We start from the raw sequence: 24793 nt of genomic DNA, 5'->3' as shown, positions 1-24793 counted from the left end.
TGGAAAAAGATATTCCATGCAAATGGCAAAGAAAAGAAAGCAGGGGTAGCAATACTTATATCAGACAAAATAGACTTTAAATCAAAAACTGTAATAAGAGACAAAGACAGGCACTACATAATGATAAAGGGAACAATCCAACAAGAAAATATAACACTTGTAAATATCTACGCACCCAACATAGGACCACCTAAATATATAAAGCAATTATTAACAGACATAAAAGGAGAAATAGTAACACAATAATAGTAGGGGGCTTTAACACTCCACTTACACCAACGGATAGATCATCCAAACAGAAGATCAATAAGGAAACACTCGCCTTAAAGGACACATTAGACCAGATGGACTTAGTAGATATATACAGAACATTCCATCCAAAAACCACAGAATACACATTCTTTTCAAATGCCCATGGAACATTCTCCAGGATTCATCACATATTAGGCCATAAAACAAGTCTCAATAAATTTAAGAAGATCGAAATAATACCATGCATCTTTTCTGACCACAAAGGTATGAAACTGGAAATCAACTACAGGAAGAAAACCAGAAAAGCCACAAAAATGTGGAGATTGAACAAAATGCTACTGAACAATGATTGGGTCAATGAAGAAATCAAAGAAGAAATAAAAATATTCCCGGAGACAAATGAAAATGAAAACACGACATGCCAAAATCTGTGGGATACAGCAAAAGCGGTTCTATGAGGGAAGTTTATAGCAATTCAGGCCTACCTCAACAAGAAGAAAAATCCCAAATAGACAATCTAACAGTGCACCTAAAGGTACTGGAAAAAGAACAACAAACAAAGCCCAAAATCAGCAGAAGGAAGGAAATAATAAAAATCAGAGCAGAAATAAACGAAATAGAGACTAAAAAAAAATAGAAAAAATTAATGAAACCAAGAGCTGGTTCTTTGAAAAGATAAACAAAATTGACAAACCCTTAGCTAGAAAACCCTCACCAAGAAAAAAAGAGAGAAGGCTCCAATAAATAAAATCAGAAACGAAAGAGGAGAGATTACAACGGACACCTCAGAAATACAAAAGATAGTAAGAGAATACTATGAAAAGCTATACGCCAACAAATTGGATAATCTAGAAGAAATGGATAAATTCTTAGAAACACACAACCTTCCAAAACTGGACCAAGAAGATGTAGAAAATTTGAATAGACCGATCACCAGTAAGGAGATCAAAACAGCAATTAAAAACCTCCCAAAAAATAAAAGTCCAGGACCAGATGGCTTCCCTGGTGAATTCTACCAAACATTCAAAGAAGACTTAATACCTATCCTTGTCAAACTCTTCCAAAAAATTGAAAAGGAGGGGAGGCTTCCTAAATCCTTCTACAAAAGCAAACATTATCCTGATACCAAAACCAGACAAGGACAACACAAGAAAAGAAAATTACAGGCCAATATCACTGATGAACATCGATGCAAAAATCCTCAACAAAATACTAGCAAATCGAATACGACAATACATTAAAAAGATCATACATCATGATCAAGTGGGTTTCAGTCCGGGAATGCAGGGATGGTTCAACATCCACAAATCTATCAACATGATACACCACATTAACAAAATGAAGAATAAAAATCATATGATCATCTCAATAGATGCAGAGAAAGCATTTGACAAGATACAGCATCCATTTATGATAAAAACTCTAAATAAATTGGATATAGAAGGAAAATATCTCAACATAATAAAGACCATATATGACAAACCCACAGGAAATATCATTCTCAATGGAGAAAAACTGAAAGCTATCCCTATAAGAACAGGAACCACACAAGGATGCCCACTGTCACCACTCTTATTTAACATAGTATTGGAAGTCCTAGCCAGAGCAATCAGGCAAGAAAAAGAAATAAAAGGGATCCACATTGGAAAAGAAGAAGTGAAACTGTCACTCTTTGCAGACGACATGATTTTATATCTAGAAAACCCTAAAGAGTCCACTAAAAAACTTTTAGAAATAATAAAGGAATACAGTCAAGTTGCGGGATACAAAATCAATGTACAAAAATCCGTTGCATTTCTATACACTAAAAACGAAGTAGCAGAAAGAGAAATTAAGAATACAATCCCATTTACAATTGCAACAAAAAGAATAAAATACCTAGGAATAAACTTAACGAAAGAGGTGAAAGAGCTGTACACCGAAAACTACAAAACGTTGAAAGAAATCGAAGACACAAAGAAATGGAAAGATATTCCGTGCTCTTGGAGTGGAAGAATTAACATTGTTAAAATGTCCAACCTTCCTAAAGCAATCTATAGATTCAATGCAATCCCTATCAAAGTTCCAACAACATTTTTTACAGAAATAGAACAAAGAATCCTAAAATTTATACAGAACAACAAAAGACCCCGAATAGCCAAAGGATTCCTGAGAAAAAAGGACAAAGCTGGAGGTATCACACTCCCCGATTTCAAATTATACTACAAAGCCATAGTAACCAAAACAGCATGGTACTGGCACAAAAACAGACACACAGATCAATGGAACAAAACTGAGAGCCCAGAAGTAAACCCACACATTTATGGACAGCTAATATTCGACAAGGGAGCCAAGAGCATACGATGGAGAAAGGAGAGTCTCTTCAATAAATGATGTTGGGAAAACTGGAAAGTCACATGCAAAAGAATGAAAGTAAACCATTCCCTTACACCATGCACAAAAATCAACTCAAAATGGATTAAAGACTTGAATGTAAGACCCAAAACCATGAAACTTCTAGAAGAAAACATAGGCAGTACGCTCTATGACATTGGTCTGAGCAGCATATTTTCAAGTCCCATGTCTGACCGGGCAAGGGAAACAAAAGAAAACATGAACAAATGGGACTACATCAAACTAAAAAGCTTCTGCACAGCAAAGGAAACCATCAACAAAACAAAAAGACAGCCTAACAATTGGGAGAAGATATTTGCAAACCACATATCAGATAAGGGGTTAATATCCAAAATATACAAAGAACTCATACAGCTCAACAACAAAAAAACCAACAATCCAATTAGAAAATGGGCAAAAGATCTGAATAGAGATTTCTCCAAAGAAGATATACAGACGGCCAACAGGCATATGAAATGATGCTCAACATCATTAGCTACCAGGGAAATGCAAATCAAAACTACAATGAGGTATCACCTCACTCCGGTCAGAATAGCTATAATTAACAAGACAGGAAACAACAAATGTTGGAGAGGGTGTGGAAAGAAGGGAACCCTTGTTCACTGCCGGTGGCAGTGCAAACTGGTGCAGCCACTATGGAAAGCAGTTTGGAGTATCCTCAGAAAATTAAGGACAGATCTACCATATGATCCACCTATTCCACTGCTGGGTATTTATCCAAAGAACTTGAAAACACAAAGGCATAAAGATACTTGCACCCCTATGTTCATTGTGGCATTATACGCAATAGCCAAGACTTGGAAGCAACCTAGGTGCCCATCAAGGGACGAATGGATAAAGAAGATGTGGTATTTATACACGATGGACTACTACTCAGCTATAGGAAATGACGAAATCCAGCCATTTGTGACAGAATGGATGGACCTTGAGGGTATTGTGCTGAGTGAAATAAGTCAGAGGGAGAAAGTCAAATACCATATGATCTCACTCATAAGTAGAAGATAAAAACGACCAAAAAAAAAACAAAACACATAGCATTGGAGATTGGACTGGTGGTTACCATTGGGGAAGGGGGGAGGGGGGAGAGCAAAAGGGGTGATTAGGGTCACATGTGAGGGGATGCACTATAATTAGTGTTCGGGTGGTGAACATGATGTAATGTATCCAGAATTTGAAATACGATGTACATCCGAAAGAAATAAAAATTAAAATAATTAATTAATTAATTAAAAGAAAACTTACATTGAGCAGACCTTGGATTTTAAATTTCTCTTTACACAAAGTTAGAAATGGAGTTCTTTTTTGGAAATCCTATCTACATACCACCTTATCAAGACAGTAGTGTTGCAAATGTTCTGCCAATCAAATTGTGATTTCCTTTTACATGTAGTTGACGTTTTAATTTAAATGATACAACTAAACAACATATTTAGAAAACCTAGCAAAGGCACATGGCAAATATTCAACAAGTAATCAAGTAAATTCTTCTCCCACACTTTTCAAAAACCATTTTCAACTAAAAGTATGTGTAGGAATACGCTCACACATACTATACTGCATATGGAGAACATTCTTATGCAAAACAAAATCATTTTCTGGGTAGGAATTTTGAGGCTGAGGGTGAGAGGGGTAAAACTACCACTACATCTAGATTTGGTTCTCTAGCTTCTTATTTTCTTGAACAGTGAACCACAAAAAAAGAAAGAGCCTTTCAATGAATGCCCAAGAACTGTGACAAATCAGTTTTACTTACACAAGTAACTATAACTTTTTTTAAAGTTTTGCAACAGGAGACCCAGTTACAAAAATTTAGCACTATTCTCTTATGTTTAAAAACAATAAGAAAAACTCGCAGCAACCATTAAGTTGATTAACAAATTTCATGAAATAATAAAATAAAAATAACTAGATAAAATTTCAGCTGATATAAAGTTAGAATGACCTAATTAGAAAAAATTTATCTAAGAGCTCCAATTTCCACATAACTTCCTCAAGACCTTTAAACAATAACAATTTCAAAAGCTCTGGCCTATAGCAAGTAATTACTGGGGTCCGCTGGGAGGTGGAAAGTAATAAAAATAAAATTTAAGCTAGAATAGCATTTAAAGAACACGCCTAGTGTGAGCATGGCTATCTCTCATCAATCTTTTATTCAAATATTTCCTGAAGAAGTGCCTCAAAAAGTTTATGAGCAAATGAATTACTACTACCTCAGCTATGTTATAGTGTAAAATTACAATTACTACTACAATTGACAGGCGAGAGGTTTCAAATCATGACCACTGACATTGAATTTGGTACTCAAAATAATTATTAATGGAAAAACAAAGATAAAACTTCATAAAACGGATACAGCAGTGAAAGTCTTTTCATTTCTTCAGGAGGTCATTTGCACGTGATTTCTAGGTCAATTTACTTGATTGTGTTGTTAAATATTGGATTCTGGCTTTGACACTAACGGAATTATACTGATGAATTCAAATCAGTAGGTAGTTAGGTTGGTACCCCATATGTGGAAATACCTCCATACAACTGCCTTCAAAAATGTGTTCACTTTTATTGAAGTATTTATAAGATAGGATGTGATAGTTTAAAAATATTCCACCACCTGCCTCTTCCCCCAAAAAATTATTAGGCAAAGAGTTGTAATGTATGACATAAAAAGCATGATGTACCAATGTTAATTTCTTAGTTTTGACAAATGTACCACGGTTATGTGAGATGTAGTATTCAGGGATGCTGGGTGAAGGGTACACGGTAACTTTCTGTGTCACCTTTGCAAACTGTCGTAAATCTAAAATTATTCCAAAACAAAAGTTTATTTTAAAAGTACAAGCCATGAAAGAAAAAACTGATAAATTGGATTTCATCAAAATTAAAAACTTCTGTTGTGCAAAATATACTTAAGAAAATGAGAAGAAAAGCTACAGACTGGGAAAAACTATTTGCAAAGTATATCTCTGATAAAACATTTGTAAAGAACTCTCTAAACTCAATAAGAAACAAGCTTTTAAATAATGGGCAAAAGATTTCCATAGTCATTTCACCAAAGAAGATATAGGATGGCAAATAAACACATGAAAAATGCTGAACATCATTAGTCATAGGGAAATGCAAATCAAAACCAAAATGAGATACCACTACGTATCTATTACATGGGCTAAAATTTCAAAGACTGACCATACTAAGTCTTGCAAAGACTATGGAAGGACTGGAACTCTCATATGCTGCTGGTGGGTTTGTAAAATGGTACAACCCCTCTGGAAAACAATTTGGCATTTCTTTAAAAGTGAAACACTTACACGTGATCCAGCCATTCTACCCTTAGGTATTTACTCAAAAGAAAGGAAAACAGAAAAGTTCACAGCAGCTCTATTTGTAATGACCAAAAACTGAAGAAAAACTCAAATGTTCACTAACAGGAACACGGATAAACAATTTGTGGTATTCCATACTACTCAGCAACAGAAAGGAACAAACTTGGTACACAACACCGTAGATTAATCTCTAAATAATTATGCTCAGTGAAAGAAACCAGATAAAAAATTAGTATATAGTATATGATTCCATTTATATAATACTACAGAAAAGTGCAAAATAAACCATAGCTACAGAAAGCAGATCAGTGGTTGCCTGGAGGAAGGCCAGGAGGAAGGGATTACAAAAGGGCATGGGAAAACTTCTGAGGGTAATGGATGTGTACACTGTCTTGCTCGTGGTGATGGTTTCATGGATGTATACATATGCCAAAAGGTACCAAATTGTACAATTTAAGTAAGTTCAGATTATTTTAAATCAACATGCCCCCAATAAAACTGTTTTAAAAAGTGGAGCAGAGGGAAACAAAACAAGATTGTTAAAAAGTTCATCATTATTGAAGCTAGGCATTGAGTACACGGGGATTATTATATTCTTTCCATTACTTTTTGGTATTTTTAAGTTCCCATAAGAAAAAGTTTTGGAATTCTGTCAATTTTTAAAATAGAAAAAAAAAAATTCAATGCTGTACTTACTCTCTACATATATTATTGTAATACCCTACACTTGGTTATAGTTGCCAGATTGGAATTCTTTAAAATGGACAAAAAGTATCTGATAAATTATAAACTGTATAAAGCTTAACAGCAATAGAAATATGATTAGAAACTGCTGAGCACTCCTTTTTAATTTATTTATATCACTCAACATTTCACCTTTTTTTCTTTGCTTTCCAAGAACAATGCTTTACATATTAATAGAGATTACACGTCTTCATCTATTTTAATGACAACTATTTGTTGCTTGCCTATAATTTCCACAAAACTTCTTTTAGATATGATCTTAACAGCTATTAGATTAAAAAAAAATACTACAGGTACAGAAGGAATGAACATCTGCATCCAAATGAATGCCTACGTTCAAAAGGCATACTTTAGAGACTTCAATCTTAAACGTGATTGCTTTCATTTTAGAAATTATATTTCTATATAGCTGTTTCTCGAAGGGAGGTTTTCAACTTGAACATATAGGGACTCAAGTTTTTCTTGTAGTGGCAACTCACAATCTAATATTGCTAGGCATCCTGCTGGGTTGGTTGGTTGGTTTGTTTTTTGAGGAAGATTAGCCCTGAGCCAACATCTGCCACCAATCCTCCTCTTTTTGCTGAGGAATACTGGCCCTGAGCTAACATCCATGCTTATCTTCCTCTATTTTTTGTATGTGGGACTCCTGCCACAGCATGGCTTGACAAGCGGTGTGCAGGTCCACACCCAGCATCCAAACCAGAGAACCGCGGGCCACCAACGTGGAGCACTCGAACTTAACTGCTGTGCCACCAGGCCTGACCCCATCCTGCTGTTTTAAAGGGTGTGTTATAACTAAATGTTTCAAAAAATAATGATCAAGGTTTAAGTGTTACAGTATAAGGGGTATCAATTAGTTCTTACCAAAGAGAACAAGAGAAGGACACAGGAAAATATTTCTACATGACTTAATTAAGCCTTGAAGGGCCAAGGAAGACTTCATTAAGAAGGGAGAAAGCATTCTTTAATGTGAAAGTGATTGAGGAACCATTTTTTACTATCAACGGCTTAGAATGACAGCATTTTACATCTGTCTACCACAAAAATACTGAACTAGCTATCTTTAACAATTACTTTTTATAATCTTATCAAAGAAATCCAGCAAAATAACAATAATAAATTCCAGGACACATCAATGTGCAATAAAGAATAGGCTAGTATGCAAATGAGCCAAATCTAATATTGCAGGGGAGGTGGGAACTAAACTGGAGTCTGTCAAACTTTCAAACGAGTTACTGCTGTTTCCCTCTGAACTACACTGAAGAAACTATATAAGTACTTAAGACTCTACCCAGTAGGTACCAAATATTATGTTAGATACAGAGCCTTATTAGGAAATGTTAGGCATAATTTTCAATCATTAAAAATCTGAGTTAAGATATATTGAGAAAACAAGACAAAAAGGTAGCAATTTTAATTAAGTAGCCAAAATTGAATTTAATTTAAAAACATTATGTCACTAAAAGAGAGATTTATTATCTACTAGTAAAAAGATATAATGATTATAAATATATATGCACCTAACAACGTCACTTCAAAATACATAAAATAACCACTGACAAAGCTACAGGTAGAAAGAGAATAATCAAAAATTATGATTGCCTATTTTAAATTACCTCTCACAAAACAGATGGACAAAACTTAAGGAAACATGAGATTCATATTACATATGGAAATAAGCTTGATCAAATATACACAACTTTAAAACAAACACAAATTAAACATTCTTATCCAGCACACAAGGAATATTTCCCAAATAGTGAGTATACACTAAAGCTTCAAAAGAAGACTCAAAATCTGATAAACTATACTCTCCAACCACACTGCAACAGAATATAAAATAATAAAAGGATAGCTAACAACATCCTAAGCCTGGAAACAAAAATTATGCAGAAGAATCCTTTGGTTAAAGAGAAAACAATAAGGAACAGTATGAAGTATTATAGTGGAAAACAACTGGTCAAAATTGGTGTACTGCAGGGGCCGGCCCCGTGGCCTAGTGGTTAAGTTCGTGCTCTCCACTCCAGCGGCCCAGGGTTTCGGTGGTTTGGATCCTGGGCGCAGTCGTGGCACCGCTCATCAGGCCATGCTGAGGCGGCGTCCCACATGCCACAACTGGGAGGACCTACAACTAAAAATACACAACTATGTATCCAGGGGGCTTTGGGAGAAAAAGGAAAAATAAAATCTTCAGAAAAAAAAAATTGCTGTAACGTAGATAAGACAACAGCAGAAAAACTATGCTTTTGAACACATTTGGAAACAAACTAAAAACAAAAGAGCAAATCTTTCAACTCAAAAAAATAAAAGATAGTGTAAATCCAAAGAAAAAGGAAAGGATATAAGAACGGAAATCACTAAACAAAGAAAAGGAAAGATTAAGAAAACCAAAAGTTGGTTCTTTGAAGAAAATATTAAAAAAAACCTCTGGCAAAACTGATCAAGGAGAGCTGGTGATGTGAATTAACAAAATACGGTATAAAAATATGAAATAACTATGGACAAAAGAGATATTTTAAATTATAAAATATTGCAAACTATATACAAATATATTTGAAAACTTAGAAGAAATGGATGTTTCTAGAAAAATAGCAAAATTGGCACAAAATATACAAAAATTGGAATAAGCTAATGATAATTAAAGAAATTTGGGTGGATCAGTCAACACCTCACAGAGAAAAGGGGGAAATCCCAGCCCAGTTTTTTTCACTTTTTATTTGGAAATAATTTCAAATTTTCAGGAGAATTGCCAGCATAGTACAAAGAACATCCACAAACCCTTCACCCACATCAACATATTAACAGATTGCCCCATTTGTTCCATCATTTGCCATTTGCTCCTGACAAACTCGCTCACTCTCCCTCTCTCACTGCTCTGTGTAATTTATATCTAAATACCTTAGTATGCATTTCCACAGAATAAAGATATTCTCTTACATAACCATGGTACAGTTATCAACTTCAGTAAATGTTACACTGACACAATACTTTAATCTACTGTCCATATTGCCATTCTGTCAATTAACCCAATAATGTCCTTATAGCATTTCCCCCCCAACACCCCAAGTACAGAATTGAGTCTAAGATAACGTCCTGCATTTGTCATGTGTCTTCAGCCTCCTTTAACCTGGAATAGTTCTTCGCCTCTATCTTACACAGCACTGACATTTTTGAAGGACACAGTCCTTTTATTTTTAAATAACATGGTCCTTATTTGAGATTTCTCTGAAGTTTCATCATGACCAAATTCAGGCTATGTATTCCTGACTGGAATCCTTCATAAACGAGGCGTGTCTTTCTCAGAAGCATACGATATCCATCTGTTTCAGCTCTTGCAATTCCAATTTTAGGTACTTCTCAAGAAAAATGAAAACTGTATCCACAAAACATCTTACACAAAAATGTCTCCAGCAGCTTTTACTCCTAATAGCCAAAAACTGGAAGCAGCCCAGATGTCCAACAACAGAAGAATAAACAAACTGTAGTATAGTCATACAATGTACTACTACTTGCAAAAAAAGGGAATGAATTACTGATGAATGAAACAACATGGATAAATCTTGGAAACATTATGCTGAGTGAAAGAAGCCAGACACAAGAAAAAACACTGTATAATTCCATTGAGATGAAGTTCCAGAATCAGCAAAAGTAATCCACGGTGATAGAAATAAAATCATTGCTTGCTTCCCAGGATTCACCACAAAGGGACATAAGAGAACATTCTGGGGTGATGGAAATATTCTGTATCTAGATAGGGCGTGGGTTACACAGATTTATGCATTTCTCAAAACTGATCCAACTAAATAGTTAATACTGTGCATTTCACTGTATGTACATTATCTCAACTTAAAAACAAAAGAAACAAAAAGGTCAGTATTTTCCTCCCCAGTAGTAACCAAATAGAAAATAAACTATTAACAATAACAAAAATTATAAAATAATTTAGAAATTAACCTAAGAAAAATAATACACAACGCTTATAGAGAAAAATTTAACTCTGCTAATAACCATAAAATGAAGAGAAAAGTAAATAAAAATAAATAGGGTAAATAGGAGTGACACTGAAGATAACAAAGAATAATGATGTAAAATGGAACAAAAAAGGGGACCCATGCAGAATGTGGCATAAACTGAGTATGATCAATCCAATCCTAAGCATCTGATGTCTCTAGAAGAAAAAAAGAGTCATGTTTTTATTTTTTTTAATTTGTCAAGCCCTTTAAAGTATAAACCTAATTTTTACAAATAAAGAAACTAAAGCTCAGAAGTTAACCAGCCCAAAGTCACTTAACTTGTAAGTGCCAACCTAGATCTCTCTCTCCAAAGCCTATGATCTTTCCGTATTATTATGTTTTATATTTAGTATTCTCTGGTCAACAGATTAAACAATGGTGAGAAAACAACACTGATCCACTCACTCAAGAACTGATGATATTAGTCATGGCTAGTTCTTCTGAGTCTCTTGATATGCTGCTTCTGCTCACTACTTAAATTCTGCCGCTTCCAGGGTTCTCTTCTCAGTCTTTCCTTTACACTCTATGCATTTCTCAGGAGATTCTCATGGTTTTCAAAGGATGGCTACCAAAACTTTCATTTTCACCACTGATTATCTTCCACTAACTGGTCCATTCCATAAAACCCTTCAATGATATCCTATATTAACGTGGAGAATGAATTAAGCTCATTTAAAAGCTGAATCTCTCTTCCTTCATGTTCCAAGATACCTCAAAAACAACAAATTCATGGGCCGGCCCCATGGCGCAGCAGTTAAGTGTGCACATTCTGCTTCAGCAGCCCGGGGTTCACCGGTTCGGACCCCGGGTACGGACGTGGCACCGCTTGGCAAAAGCCATGCTATGGTAGGTGTCCCACATATAAACTAGAGGAAGATGGGCATGGATGTTAGCTCAGGGCCAGTCTTCCTCAGCAAAAAGAGGACTGGCAGCAGTCAGAGCAGGGCTAATCTTCCTCAAAAAAAAAGCAAAACCAAAAACAACAAATTCAAACTTGAACACAGTATCTTCCCCTTCCAAATCTCCTCTCCCGATTGATCTCACCATGTGGTACTGCTTATCTACTCAGTCCTCAAGTGAGAAACCCAAAAAACATCTGTACTACTCCTTTTCCTCCACCCTCTTGCCACCATCTCTATTTTACCTGAAATTTCTACAATCTATTTCTCCACCCCTGTCATGATTGCCTTAGCTCAAGCCCTCATCTCTAACCTAGAGCAACCTCCTAACAGAGGTCCCTAATTCCAATCCTGCTACCTCTGCAAATCAATCCTTCACATCACCGCCAAAAACGTAACACTAAATTGTCAGACTACCATTCCCCTGCTTAAGACCTTTTATAGACTCTACACGACAAAATTCACGTTTCCTTGCATGATACTTAAAAATCTCTAAAATTCTTCTTGGCTTAAGTCTTCAGCTTCCTATTTCCTGCCACTCCCTGCCTCCCACTTTATGCTTCAGGGATACAGAGTTACTTGTACCTGTTCCTTAACCACATACCGTGCTGTCTCATGCTTCTATGTCTCTGGCCCATGCCCTCTTCCAAGAATGTTCTGCCCCTGCTCTCACTCCACACCATTCAAAACCTGACTAAATTCTTATCATTCTTCTTTTCTTTGGGGGTAGGAACTATTAGGGACTAGGAGACTTTCCTGATTTCCACTAGCTCGGGTTTGGTAGCCTTCCTCTAAATTCCCACAGCCCTCAGGTATATCTATCTGAGCACTAACTACAACTCTGAATTGAAAGTAACTGTTATTTCTGTTTCTCACACAACATTGAGGACCTCGAGGGCAGAGAATTACTGCCCTGTTCTCAGCATAGTGATCTACAGAGCTCTTCCTTTGACTATGGATTGGAACAGCTTTAAATAAGAGCTTAGAAAAGGGAGAGCCCAGTAATCAAAGACTTTATAGTAAAAGAAAGAACTGAACTGGCAATGAAAAAATGCTTCTTAAATGTAAGTAAAAATCTAATCCCTAGTACAGAAACATAGTGCCAGCCATTCAATTAGGTTAGTGTGTTTAGAGTAAGGCCCTGCCCACAACCCCCTTAAACAAAAAGGTATTCCAGGAGAGCTATCTACACGAAACATGGAGGTGTGCAAGTAGAACTTATCTTTCAGGTAACAGTGAAAATTATAGTTTTTTGAACATTACTGCCTGGAAATCTGAAAAAAAATAACAGAAATTCTACAGCACTGAGAGACTTGTGGGAAATGGGTGAATAATATGGAAGCCACTTTGGTCAAAAACTGGCCAAACAAGACCAAAAGATCACTGGGTCTCCAGTGCCTTTGCTTACTAAAGCACAGTACTTTCTTCCAATCACAATGTATTAAAAAAAGACTCATATTCTTAATTTATTATTAGCTTGGGGGTTCTTTTAAGATTGTTTCTCTTCTGCTAGTTCCATTTGCTGGTACGTAAGAGGTCATCCCGTGCCCCTTTCTTCTCCCACTTTTCATTCTATTTGGTTGCCTCACCAGTCCCCTACCAAATCACATGGAACCGTAGAGCTTGGCTGAAAAAAACTATGTTCTAGTGTTTGCTTCTAATCAAACGCTTGAATTTCAAAAGTTCTCATCTTTAATCTTTACTCTCATGTAGGACTCGCCTTAAATTCTCTTAGCTTAAGTATTCCACATATCAAAATCTATTAGAGGACTATTTCACTAAATTGGCCTATAAATTCACAGATCCAACGTGGGGAAGTGCTTATTAGACAATGTGGTATTTCGGTTTTTATATCTTAACATGCCCTTAGAAATTCAGCCAATACAATTTGTCCTCAAAGCTGCCGGAAATAATTATATACTAAACTTACTCAACAACGGTATACTTTAAGAAATTGCATAAGATGCATTTAGCCTATAAAACTCAAACCACAATACCTTTGCTACCTTAATTTTCAATTCAAAACTACAAAGACAGTACCCAAATAAATTACTTCCAGGCTAACAGGTCAGCCATGCTACAACAGAAAGCCTATCTAAGGAACAGTGGAAAATAAAGCTACAAAGGTAGGTTTGGGCCAGACTTTAGGCCTTTAACACGAGGGTTTAAATTCTTACCCTTCAGGCAAAAGGGAGCCTTTGAATGATGTTTTAGCAAGGGACTGGCATAATCACAGTTGTGTTAGTGCGATAAATCTAGTGGCACTGTGTAAAATGGGGTGAAGCACACAAGTACAAGGCTACTCTAGTCTCTTCTATCTCTCTGGCTGCCAAACAAATGTGTGAGAACTCACACCTACCAGCTCTCCAAATATCTTCTATTTCCACTCCCAAAAGCTTATCAATCACTTCCCTCTTTTGAAAACAAGGCTCTTTTCTCAGTTTTCAAGCTTTTCAGCCTTATCTGAGACATTTTATATTGCTGACCATTTAAATTACCTCTTTCCCATCTCTCACTTCAAACTAGTTTCTTCCTTCCCTTCAGAGCTTTAGTTTGCTTGGCACCTTTCTTTACGCTAAGGCTCTGCAGAAGCTCCATGTTCAATCAAATTTTCTGTTTCAAAAATGATCCCCTCTGAGGATAACTCCAGCCCAAATCTTACCTGCACTGAAGTCTGCATTTTTAAGTGCATACATAATGTCTCCACTTAGATAATCCCCTCACCTCAACTAACTGCTCCATCTCCTTTCAAACCCTTTGTAACTCTTCCATTTCTTTTCGAACACCTCCAATTCTTCTAGTTGACCAAGTTAAAAAAAAAAGTTAACTTTTCTCTTTTTGAACTTTACTTCACAGACTCATAATTTTATTTATTTATTTATTATTTTGAGGAAGATTAGCCCTGAGCTAACTACTGCCAATCCTCCTCTATTTGCTGAGGAAGCCTGGCCCTTAGCTAACATCTGTGCCCAACTTCCTCTACTTTATACGTGGGACACCTACCATAGCATGGCGTGCCAAGCGGTGCCATGTCTGCACCTGGAATCCGAACTGGCGAACCCCGGGCCACCAGCGCCAAACATGCGAACTTAACGGCTGTGCCACCAGGCCGGCCCCTCACAGGCTCGTAATTTTTAGATCCTAGAATTTATTCTCTTGACCACAACAGGATCTAAGAAGGCAGCCACTTTGTTTTGTCAACCAGAATCCTGCACAGAACGCAGCATACAGAAACCTGAATATCTCTTGACTTTGAGATGAATGACAGAAAGATGGTGTTGAAGAACAAGATCTGGTGAGAGGCAATCTAAAACCCAGTTGTTTTGAATTCTAGCCCACTGCTATTTCTACTACATGGCATTGCTAGCTTGCCAATCTATCACCAAACCAGATCATTTACGTCCTCAAAATCTCTGCACAATGTACCCTCTTCATCTCTACTGCCACGTTAAGTCCTTGTTATGACAAACCTCCATAACTCCAATTGCTTTCTATTTAGTATTCATCCCTCCAAGTCTCTTTCTTGTAAGATACATCTAGCACAATGATCACAAAATAACATTCTCGAAAGACCACTTCTCTTGCTAGATCTTTATTGTCTAACTCCTTTTCTTAGCTTGAAAAATCCCTCACAATCTCCAAAATATAGCTTTTACTTTCTACCTAGGCTTGCCTGCTTACTATCATTCCCACCTATATCAAGTACATTACCTCTTTCACTCATAAGTCTTTTTCTCTTTGACAATTAAGTACTCTCTGTCCACTACACACACACACACACCAGGAGAAAGCCACTATTCCTATTAGCAGCACCAGTACATCTTATTTCAGTTCATGAAGTACCTGTATTCTACAGAAGCAAAGTTTATGAACCACACATCATTCCCCTTAAACCCAAGTCAAGTTTTCCCAGACAACTCCAGTGTAATTTTTCCCTTCTTTAAACACTTAATAAACACAATTCAGCTTTTTGTATTGTTCAAATCAAATTAATGTTCAAATCAGATATCTCAGAATGTTAAAAGTAAATAAAATCGGGGCTGGCCCCGTGGCATAGTGGTTAAATTCACAGGCTCCGCTTCGGTGGCCCAAGGTTCACAGGTTCGGATCCCAGGTGCAGACAGAGCACTGCGTGTCAGGCCACGCTGTGGCAGCATCCCACATAAAACAGAGGAAGATGGGCAGAGATGTTAGCTCAGCAACAATCTTCCCCGCAAAAAGAAAAAAATACAAAAAAAAATCTCAGAATTCATCTAATCTAGTAGTATCGACTAGAATACACAGAATAATATTCCAAACTTACTAAGACAAAATCTCCAAGGTAAGAGTCGTAGGCATGTATATCTTTTTTAAAGCTTCAAGAATAATTCTAATGTCCATTCCTTCTTGAGCCAATTGCAGTCAGCCCCATTTTCAGATAAGAAAACTGACACACAAAGAAAAGGTGAAGAAACTTGCCTAAGGCCACCTACCGCCTATGGGCAGCATAGAGCAGCAGTTAAAGAGAACAGGCTCAGCCTACTTAGGTTCTGGTTCCTTGCTTTAGTAGGTGTGAGAAGTTGGGCAAGTGGGTTAAATTTCTTTTTGCCTTTCTTTCTTCATCTTTAAAATGGGGGTGTCTGTCTCAAAAGAGCTGTAATGAAGCTAAAATGAGTTAGTGTTATGTAAATCACTTAGAACAGAAATAAGCACCCACTAAATGTCCACTAATAATAATGTAAAGAAAGTATCACAACCGAGCTCTAATTTAATTTTATGCCCTTTCTACCACACTAGTACCTATATTTTAACAACGAACTGAGGGCAGAGCTCAAGTCTCCTGCTTCTTCAGTATCCCCCACCACACCACTGTTGGTAATCAAAGAATATTTTGAACAAATTTATGGATTCCTATTTCTGAACGCTGATGCCTCGGCCATCCTACTTTTATCAATGTACCCAGAGTAAATGAATAATAAGAACTTAAATGAGCAAGGCATTGGGTTAAGCACTTTACATATTTTCTCCTGTCAGATTACAAATACTCTATAACAAGAAATACAAAATTAGCTTATAACCCATGAGCCATGTTACTGCTACAAAACATTATGTAACAAAGCTAGGTGTTACTTTATGTAAAATATAAAATAATTTTAACTAGTGATTCATTACAAAAACAAAGTTCTAAAATAAAAAAATCTGCATTTATGAAACAAGTTTATCCCAAGGGATTAACATTCTTTATGGCAAATATTCAAAAGCAATTTCCAGTTTCCTTACGCCATGTACAATTTTATTCTTTGAAACTACTTTAAAATATGGCCTTGAAAGACAAAACAGGTAACATACAATTGGCACTAAAGTACAATCTGCAACGCATACATATTATATTTCAAATAGAGAGTATTCTGTTTCTTTCTAGTTATGTATAAACTAATAAACAAAAGTATGTTTTTATATATACAAATATTTCTAACTAAAGATGGCTTGAGAGAAGAATAAAGCACTTAATTTTTTAATAAATTTCTCCCTTGCCTTTCGTTATTAGCACTAGAATGTTAGCTATACATATCGACTGACTTCTCTATTCACATTGTTGAGAAAAGTCAAAGAATTTTAGGAGTTCATGAACTGAAAAATGAAACAAACAATGCCCAAAGGTAAGTTAGGCGCTGCTATCTTTTGTATTTTTCGTTGCCTGCCAAATCTACTACCTGCATTCATTCCAATATATCCTCAAATGTTTAATAATCTAAAGAAGTTATTATGAAACACACCCAGCTCTTTTAAAAATAATTCAAGTCTATTACAAATAAATTATTTGCCATTTTTTATTGGACGCAAGCGTTCGAGTTTTACACAAAGACACCGGACCTTCCCATCATGGTTTCTTTCACAGTCTTTTTCCTATTTAGGCAATCTGGCTTCATCTAACTTGTCTGAAGGAGTCTGACACTGTTCTTAACAACCCAGTACATCTTCTAAGTACCAGACACTTTCTTTGGAATGTACACCCCAGAGCAAAGATAAACTTTTCTTGCCAAAGTTTTTCACATTAAGTTGCACAAGAAAGATTATTTTTTTATTGAGATATAAATGGCATATAACATTACATTAGTTTCAGGTGTAAAAGATGATTCAATATTTCTATATACTGCAATATGATCACTACAATAAGTCTAGTTAACATCTATCACCACATAGTTACAATTATTTTTTCTTGTGATGGGAACTTTTAAAACTGCTCTTCTAGCAACTTTCAAATATATAATACAGTATTATCAACTACAGTCACCATGCTGAACGTTATATTCCCAGGACAAGAAAGACCATTTAAAAAAAGTCATCAGATGATCTGGAGAAGAGTGGTTATTTTATTATTTTATTTATTTTGATTATTTATTATTATATTCAGAAAAGAAATTGATTTAGAGTCTTAAAAAAGTTATAGAAATAAGGGAAAAAATTTTTCCAGATGAAAGATAGTTAGGATTTTCAAGAATATTTCTAATCATTATCTCAAAAAGGAAAAAACTGCTTATATATTTTTCCAGTTTCTTATTTTTCTGCTCACTCATGCCTATCAACAAATGAGCAAGAAACCAGCAAAATTATCAAAGACAAAGCAAAACAAAGGTACAAAGAGAAAATCACAAACCAAGAAATAAATCTCTTAAGTCACTGAAAACTGGGTGACATACTCAGAAAAATTACTACTAAGATTAAAAAGAGCCAACAAAACAGATCATCATGATTTAGACATTTATCAACTCTCTCCTCTGGTGACTTAAGGCTCACTGCCTCCAAAGTCTGTCCCTTATGATCCACTCTAATCCCCATAGTGATCTAATTAAAAGATCAATCTGACCTCACTCTCCTGTTCTCCTGTTTAAACTACTTCACTGGCTCATCCTCTCAGTCATGTTAAAATCAGAGTTCATCTGCACAATAATCAAGTCCCTTCAAAATGTGGCTTAGCCTCCCTTCCCATCTCTCCCCACTTATATCCTAGATAAGCCACCAGGAATCTTTCTTTGACCTGAAAGAAAATTCTCCCATCTTGAACTATCCATCCTGCAAACCATTTTATGATTGAGAACTGAAGCTCACAGAATAACTTGTCCAAGGACATACAGCTAGGGACAGAACCATAACCAGAACACAAGTTCTTCCCTTGGTGTTGCTAAAGACCTTTCTAACTACCTCCATTATATTTGTCAAATGTATGAGAATAGTTTCAATATCAGGCTCTTCTCGTTAGCTACAAATACGAGCTCCTCGAAGATGATCCTTTTGGGTTGCAGGAAGAATAGATTTTTATTAGCATTAAAAAAATCAAACCACTCTGGTGGGGGATGTGGTAATGCAGGAGGCTATGCATGTGTGGGGGCAGACAGTGTATGGGAAATCTCTGTACTTCCTGCTCAATTTTGCTGTGAACCTAAAACTACTCTAAAAAATAAAGTCTATTTTTAAAAAACTAATTAAGCTTTACTAAGATTAATATAGGGATTCATACTTGGCGTGAAGGTCAGCTGGTCAGTCATACATCAAAAACAGCAGGGACTATGTAGTCAGAAACCTGAGGAAAGAGCGGAAGTTCCACAAACAGTGGGGTTTGCTTCCAGCACACTCTCATTCACTGCAGTTCACCTGTGCCCAATTAAGTAGATTTAGGGATTATGTATATTATTTAGTTTTAAGTAAATCGACTCTCAGGACAAGGAGGAGTCCTGCAAAGATAATAACTATGCAAGCACAAGCTAACAAGAAAATGGCAGGGTATAGAATCCCAACTAGTACAAGCTATCCTTCATCCACATTCTGATGTAAAATAATCTAGTCAGTGAATCACACAGCTCTCACCAAAAATTATTTCTTTGATGAGAGAAAAAAGGTACTGTTAACAGAAAATATTAGGTTATTTTCTTTCTCATCTTCCTTAAACATCTAATTTGTGTAATTTATTACGTATACAATATATTATTAGTATACTAACATACTAATATCATATTGTATGTGCATAACTTGTATATAACTTATAAACAGGCACATATTAAAGGTGCATGCACAAGGCTTTACTGATTGGGGGATACACTACAAAAATTTTGAGTACCTACTGCTTAAGGCACAGACCAAGTCTACTTCCTCTTTAGGTGATGATCAATGTTCCTAGTTTGCCAGGGCTAAGGGGACTATGTTAGGCTGCATGATGGCCCCCAGAAATGTCTGAGTCCTAATCCCTGAATACGTTACCTTACATGGTAAAAAGGTCTTTGCAGATGTGAGTAAATTAAGGATTTTGAGACGGAGAGATAATCCTGGATTGTCTGGGGCAGGGGGTGGGGGGGGGGGGTGGCCAATATAATCACAAGAGTTTTCGTAAAAGGAGGCAGGGGGATCAGAGCCATTAGTACATGGGAGGACTGAAACAAGACATTAGAATGATGCGAGGAAGGAACCACAGAATGCAGTCAGTCAGAAACTGAAAAAGTCAAGGAACAGATTCTTCCCCTCAGAGCCTCAAGAAGAAACTAGTCCTGCTGATGCCTTGACTTTAGCCCAGTTAAGACTTATTTTGGACTTCTGACTGCCAGAACTGTAAGACAATAAATGTGTATTGTTTAAGCCACTAAATTTTTGGTAACTTGTTACATCAGCAATAGGAAACTAATACAGGTGATTCCTAGGACATGGGGTTTCACCACTAAAATCAGGATAAGTTGGTCACCCTAGTTTTAGGTTTTCAATGCCCCTAACAACATCTGGTACACAATATGCAAGAGAAAAATCTTTGTTAAATGATTTTATGATGAAATATTTAGATAATACACCTTTACTGTTTTACAAAGATCTGTCATATGTATATCTCATTTCATCCTATCAACTCTGTGAGGTATGAAAGAATTGGTTTTTCCCACTTTTAGAATATAAGAATTAAGGTTCAAAGAAATTACATAACATGTCCAACGACGAATATCTAGTAGCTGATGGAGCCATATCTACACTACAGGCCTTCTGATCTATAGTCAAAAGATCATGGCGAGCAGGAGCCTATGCTACGAATCAGGTTGCCTAGGTTCAATCCAAACTCTAAAACTTAACAGCTGCTGGACCTTAGCCAAGTTACTTAACTTCTTTACTTCCTCAACTATAAAACGCAAAATGAGGTTAACAATAATACAGTCATCTGTCACTTAACGACAGGATACGTTCTGAGGATGTCTTAGCCGATTTCGTCGTTGTGCAAACATCACATAGTGTACTTACTCAAACCTAGATGGTATAGCCTAATAAAATTAGTACCATACAGTAAGCATAAGATTCATACCACTAATAAGATTGGGACCACCATCATACATTCGGTCCATCATTGACCGAAACGTCATTATGTGGCACATGACTGTACTTATCTCACATCTCATAGGGTTGTTGTGACGATTAAAAGTGCTAAAATGTGTAAAGTACACAGCACAGCCTTAACACAGAGATAGCTGACAGTAAATATTAGCTATCATTATTACTCTGTGTTATAACTATAGTATATTTATGCCTAAAATACTCTGTACTACTTGATAAAGAATCACACAAAGTTTGCAAAAGGAAAAAACAGCAACCAGAATGAATAATAGGAGGGCCTTTTTTATGAAAGTAATCTCAAGTTAGGACTCTAGGCTGGAAAAACAAAAGGAGAGGGGAGACATAAGATCTGTAAAAGTGTGACAGCATAAATAAGGTGATAACAAAACAAAGTAATATCGGTAGGAGGCAGGGGCGGAAACTTAAAAACCAAAGTATTGTAGTATAAGCATATAGCACTCATAAATCTACACAATGGTACAGCTTAAAAAAGAAATGGATCACAAAATCTGGGGACAATTTATGAATGACAAAGACAACACAAATGGCTACTACCAAGAGCTTATCAACGCTCTTCAAAAACCTTCTGTCTAACCCTACAATGGCTTTAGGTACCCATACTGGTTAAGTGGGAATGGAGACGTTGGGAAATGACCTAACAGACCAGATTGTAGCAAGAATTAGACCCTGTGCCAATCACAACCACACACCACTCCTCTTCCCCAATATCACCATCACCCTTCCAAAAAACTCTCAAGCCTAAATATCTTATTTTACTGCCTTTTAATGGCTTCAGTAAAGAATAATTAAAATGTCTCAAATTGGCAGTCGAAGCAAATCTCAAAATATACTAATCCAATTGTTTCTTAAGCTAAAATTCCTTAAACTTTTCACACTCTTTACTTAAACCCTCAACATCCATTTTTCACAAATGGAGTCAACAAACTTTACAGACCTTTATAACTATTTTCAATACTAGCCTGACTGATTTTCTCCCTAGTAGGCCACGATCTACTAACTACTGCCAATGAATAAAGGTGAGGAACCATATTGAGATTAGCTTAGACAAAAGATAGCCAGAAATCACACAAAGTAACAGAAGCATGGTTAATTTAAATCCACAGATGATTTTAAGAACCACATTGTAATGTTTGATTTCATCTCTCCCATCAAATTAAGCACCAAAAAAATCACGTTTAAGGGTACAGACTTGCAACTAGTAGATAAATAAGTCTGGAGAGCTAATGCACAAAATAGTGAAAATAGACAACAATATTGTATGATAATCATTAAACTTGCTATAAGACTAGATCTTAATTATTCCCATCACAAAAAGAAATGATAATTATCTGACATGACAGAGATGCTAACTATCGATACAAGAGCAATCATACCACAATAAATAAATGTGTCAAATCAACATGTTGTGCACCTGCAGTTTACACAATGTTATACGTTAAATACATATTTCAAAAAAAAATCCAAGATATTCGTATGTTTTAAACTTGAATGAAAAGTGTAACCTCTTTGCCCTATCAGCCATTTCAGGAAGTGCCAATGAAGAATGACATGGTCTAAAGATGAGCAAGATCAAGGCGAAAGGGGAAAGAAAAGAAGATGTACAATCTACACAAACAACTAGGCAGCCCCAAGAAAGAGGCAGATATGAATACAAGGTTTCAGTACCTCAGCTACAAATTTAAATTTAAAATGAGGCGCATGCACTCCTCTCCTACACGCACTTCTTGGTGTCCGACATGACACTAAAAAGTAGAAAGTGGGGGATGATGTTGCTCTTATTAAAAAGGTTTGGAATGAAAGACAATAGGCCAAATTTCTTGTTCTCTAAAACTTCTATCAGCCTTCCAATCAAAATTCCTCAGCCAAGTAAGTGTTTTCTTTTCCTCTTATTCACATATTATCTTATGTGAGCAACAACGCTACAACTTCAGTGTCTTTGGAATCCATTAGGTGCCCATAAAAATGAAAATACTGTTGGTGTTTTGCAGAAGTAAGCTAAAAAAGAAACTTAGTTTATCTAGATTTCAATATAACAAACAGCAAATCACTTTGGCTAAAGAAGTATCTTTTCAGTCAGCAAATGTCACACATTCTAAAGAAATTCCCTGAGAGGGAAAAATGGCTTTTCCAAGTACAAAGATACCAATCCTTTGACTGACAAGTTCTCTTTGCTCCTCAAAAAAAAACCCCAAATGTGCCAGGGATTAAAACAGAAACTCCATAAACTTTAGAGACAAAGCCCTCTTCTCACCTTCAAAATACAGGATTTCTCCTCCTATTACTAAAGGGGATTACCCAAGCCACACCAGCAGAAACTTCTGTACACACTACACCTAGGACTCTACTAAACTAACGCCTTCCCATCATCTAGCCCTTGAGAAAGTGCTCCATAACGCTCCCCAAAGTTTCCACCAACAGCAGCCCCATGAGCACTCGAGGCCAAAGACTGTGCGAGAACCGGGAGGAGAACTACTGCTTGTACATTACTCTCACTCTCGTGACAACTCCCGCATTTCAACTCTCCTGTCGGGAACATGTCACAGGCGACCTGCTTTCTGCCCTACCACACTCTGAAAGCCAGGGGCTGGCAGTAACTGCCGAGCCACTTACCTAGCATCCACGTGCACACCACTCCCACAGCCCACCGCCTCCAGGGCCCGAGGGACTGAGTACAAAGGCATTCGGGCGGTCCCCTTCACCCAGGCACCTTTTCCCCCGACTTGGTCTCTGTAAACCCCGCAAACACCCTGAAAATCACGGCACCAAGTGTCGCCAGGCCAGTCGGCGGGAGGGTCTCGGAGTGATGGGTCTGTCGCTTCACAAGGGCCTTGGAGACCCGCACCCCAAAAGCCAAGATGACTTGGGGGTGTGACCTGCGCCCCTCCCTCCCCGCTTCTCCCCTCCCGGGAAACTCCCCTGGTGTCGCAGCTACTTACCAGACCAGGGAGCAGAGAGAGAGGCAGGAGACCAGGGCCAAGGCCCGCCGGTACTTCTTCATCTTCTCCTCCTTCTTCCCCCTGCCAGAAGGCGGCACATCCTCCCGGCAGCCGCCACTGCCGAGGCCAAGATGGAGGAGCCGGAGCAGGAGCGCGAGGATGGGAACGAGAGTCCTACGTGCAGCGGGGCTAGTGGAGCGGATGCTCCGCGGCACGCGTGCGGGCCGCCCTCTCCGAGGGGCCCACGGCGGCGCCGACACGGACGCTTCACAGGACTCCGGGCACTGCCGCTGCTGCCGCGGCCGCCGGCTCGTCCGCGCCCGCCTCCTCCAGCCGCCGCTGCCGCCACTGCCGCCCCATATCCCCCCCGCACGCCCTGGCTCTCGCTCCGTGCTGCCGGCGACCAACGGCCGCGGCGCACTCGCCTCCCAACAGCCAATCGCCGGCGGGGCCGCGACACCTCACACACAGCTGAGCTGGAAGGAGCCGCGTCACCCACGTCCCGCGGCGCTCGCGCCCCCACCAGCCTCCGCGCGGGCCACGCCCCCTCCGACGTCTCCAGCAGAGGAGCCGGAGGGAGGAGGGCACAAAGCGCTAGAGCCGGCCCTGCCACCGCCCCACCCACCTCAAGTCCCGCCCAGTTAGTAGCTCACGTTCAGGAAGTCGGAGAGGCGCCCCGTGACCCTCAGCCTTCTTGCTTACAACGGCCCGCCCCCTCGCCCGAGGAGCGCCGAGTCCGCGCAAGGCCCCTTGGGAGTTGTAGTTGCCACTCGGAAGCCTCCTGTCCCTTTCCCGGAGCCGCTTAGTGTATATCACAGTTTTGAGGGAGAGGTCTATAATTTCCCTTCTCAACACAAGACTGACCAGCTTTGGAACTG

The 24793-nt window shown here is 37.9% G+C and overlaps 1 protein-coding gene across 4 annotated transcripts in view; it reads right to left on the bottom strand.

The window, feature by feature from the left end:
• The window catches only part of SUCO (SUN domain containing ossification factor), an 85301-nt gene extending 60721 nt beyond the window's left edge, over positions 1-24580 (bottom strand). For 2 of the 4 annotated variants that reach the window (XM_070591062.1, XM_070591063.1), the window contains exon 1: positions 23916-24580. In XM_070591062.1, coding sequence (XP_070447163.1) covers positions 23916-23977 — 62 coding nt within the window. In that variant the 5' untranslated portion in view covers positions 23978-24580. The remainder of the gene's footprint in view (positions 1-23915) is intronic. The other 2 variants (XM_070591065.1, XM_070591064.1) reach the window with 2 other exon arrangements.
• Positions 24581-24793: the final 213 nt, after the last annotated feature.

This window comes from Equus przewalskii, chromosome 23 (assembly GCF_037783145.1).
Source record: "Equus przewalskii isolate Varuska chromosome 23, EquPr2, whole genome shotgun sequence".
Classification (NCBI taxonomy): Eukaryota; Metazoa; Chordata; class Mammalia; order Perissodactyla; family Equidae; genus Equus; species Equus przewalskii.
Note: the sequence above shows the minus strand (reverse complement) of the source record. Positions and strands in the feature narration are given on the sequence as shown.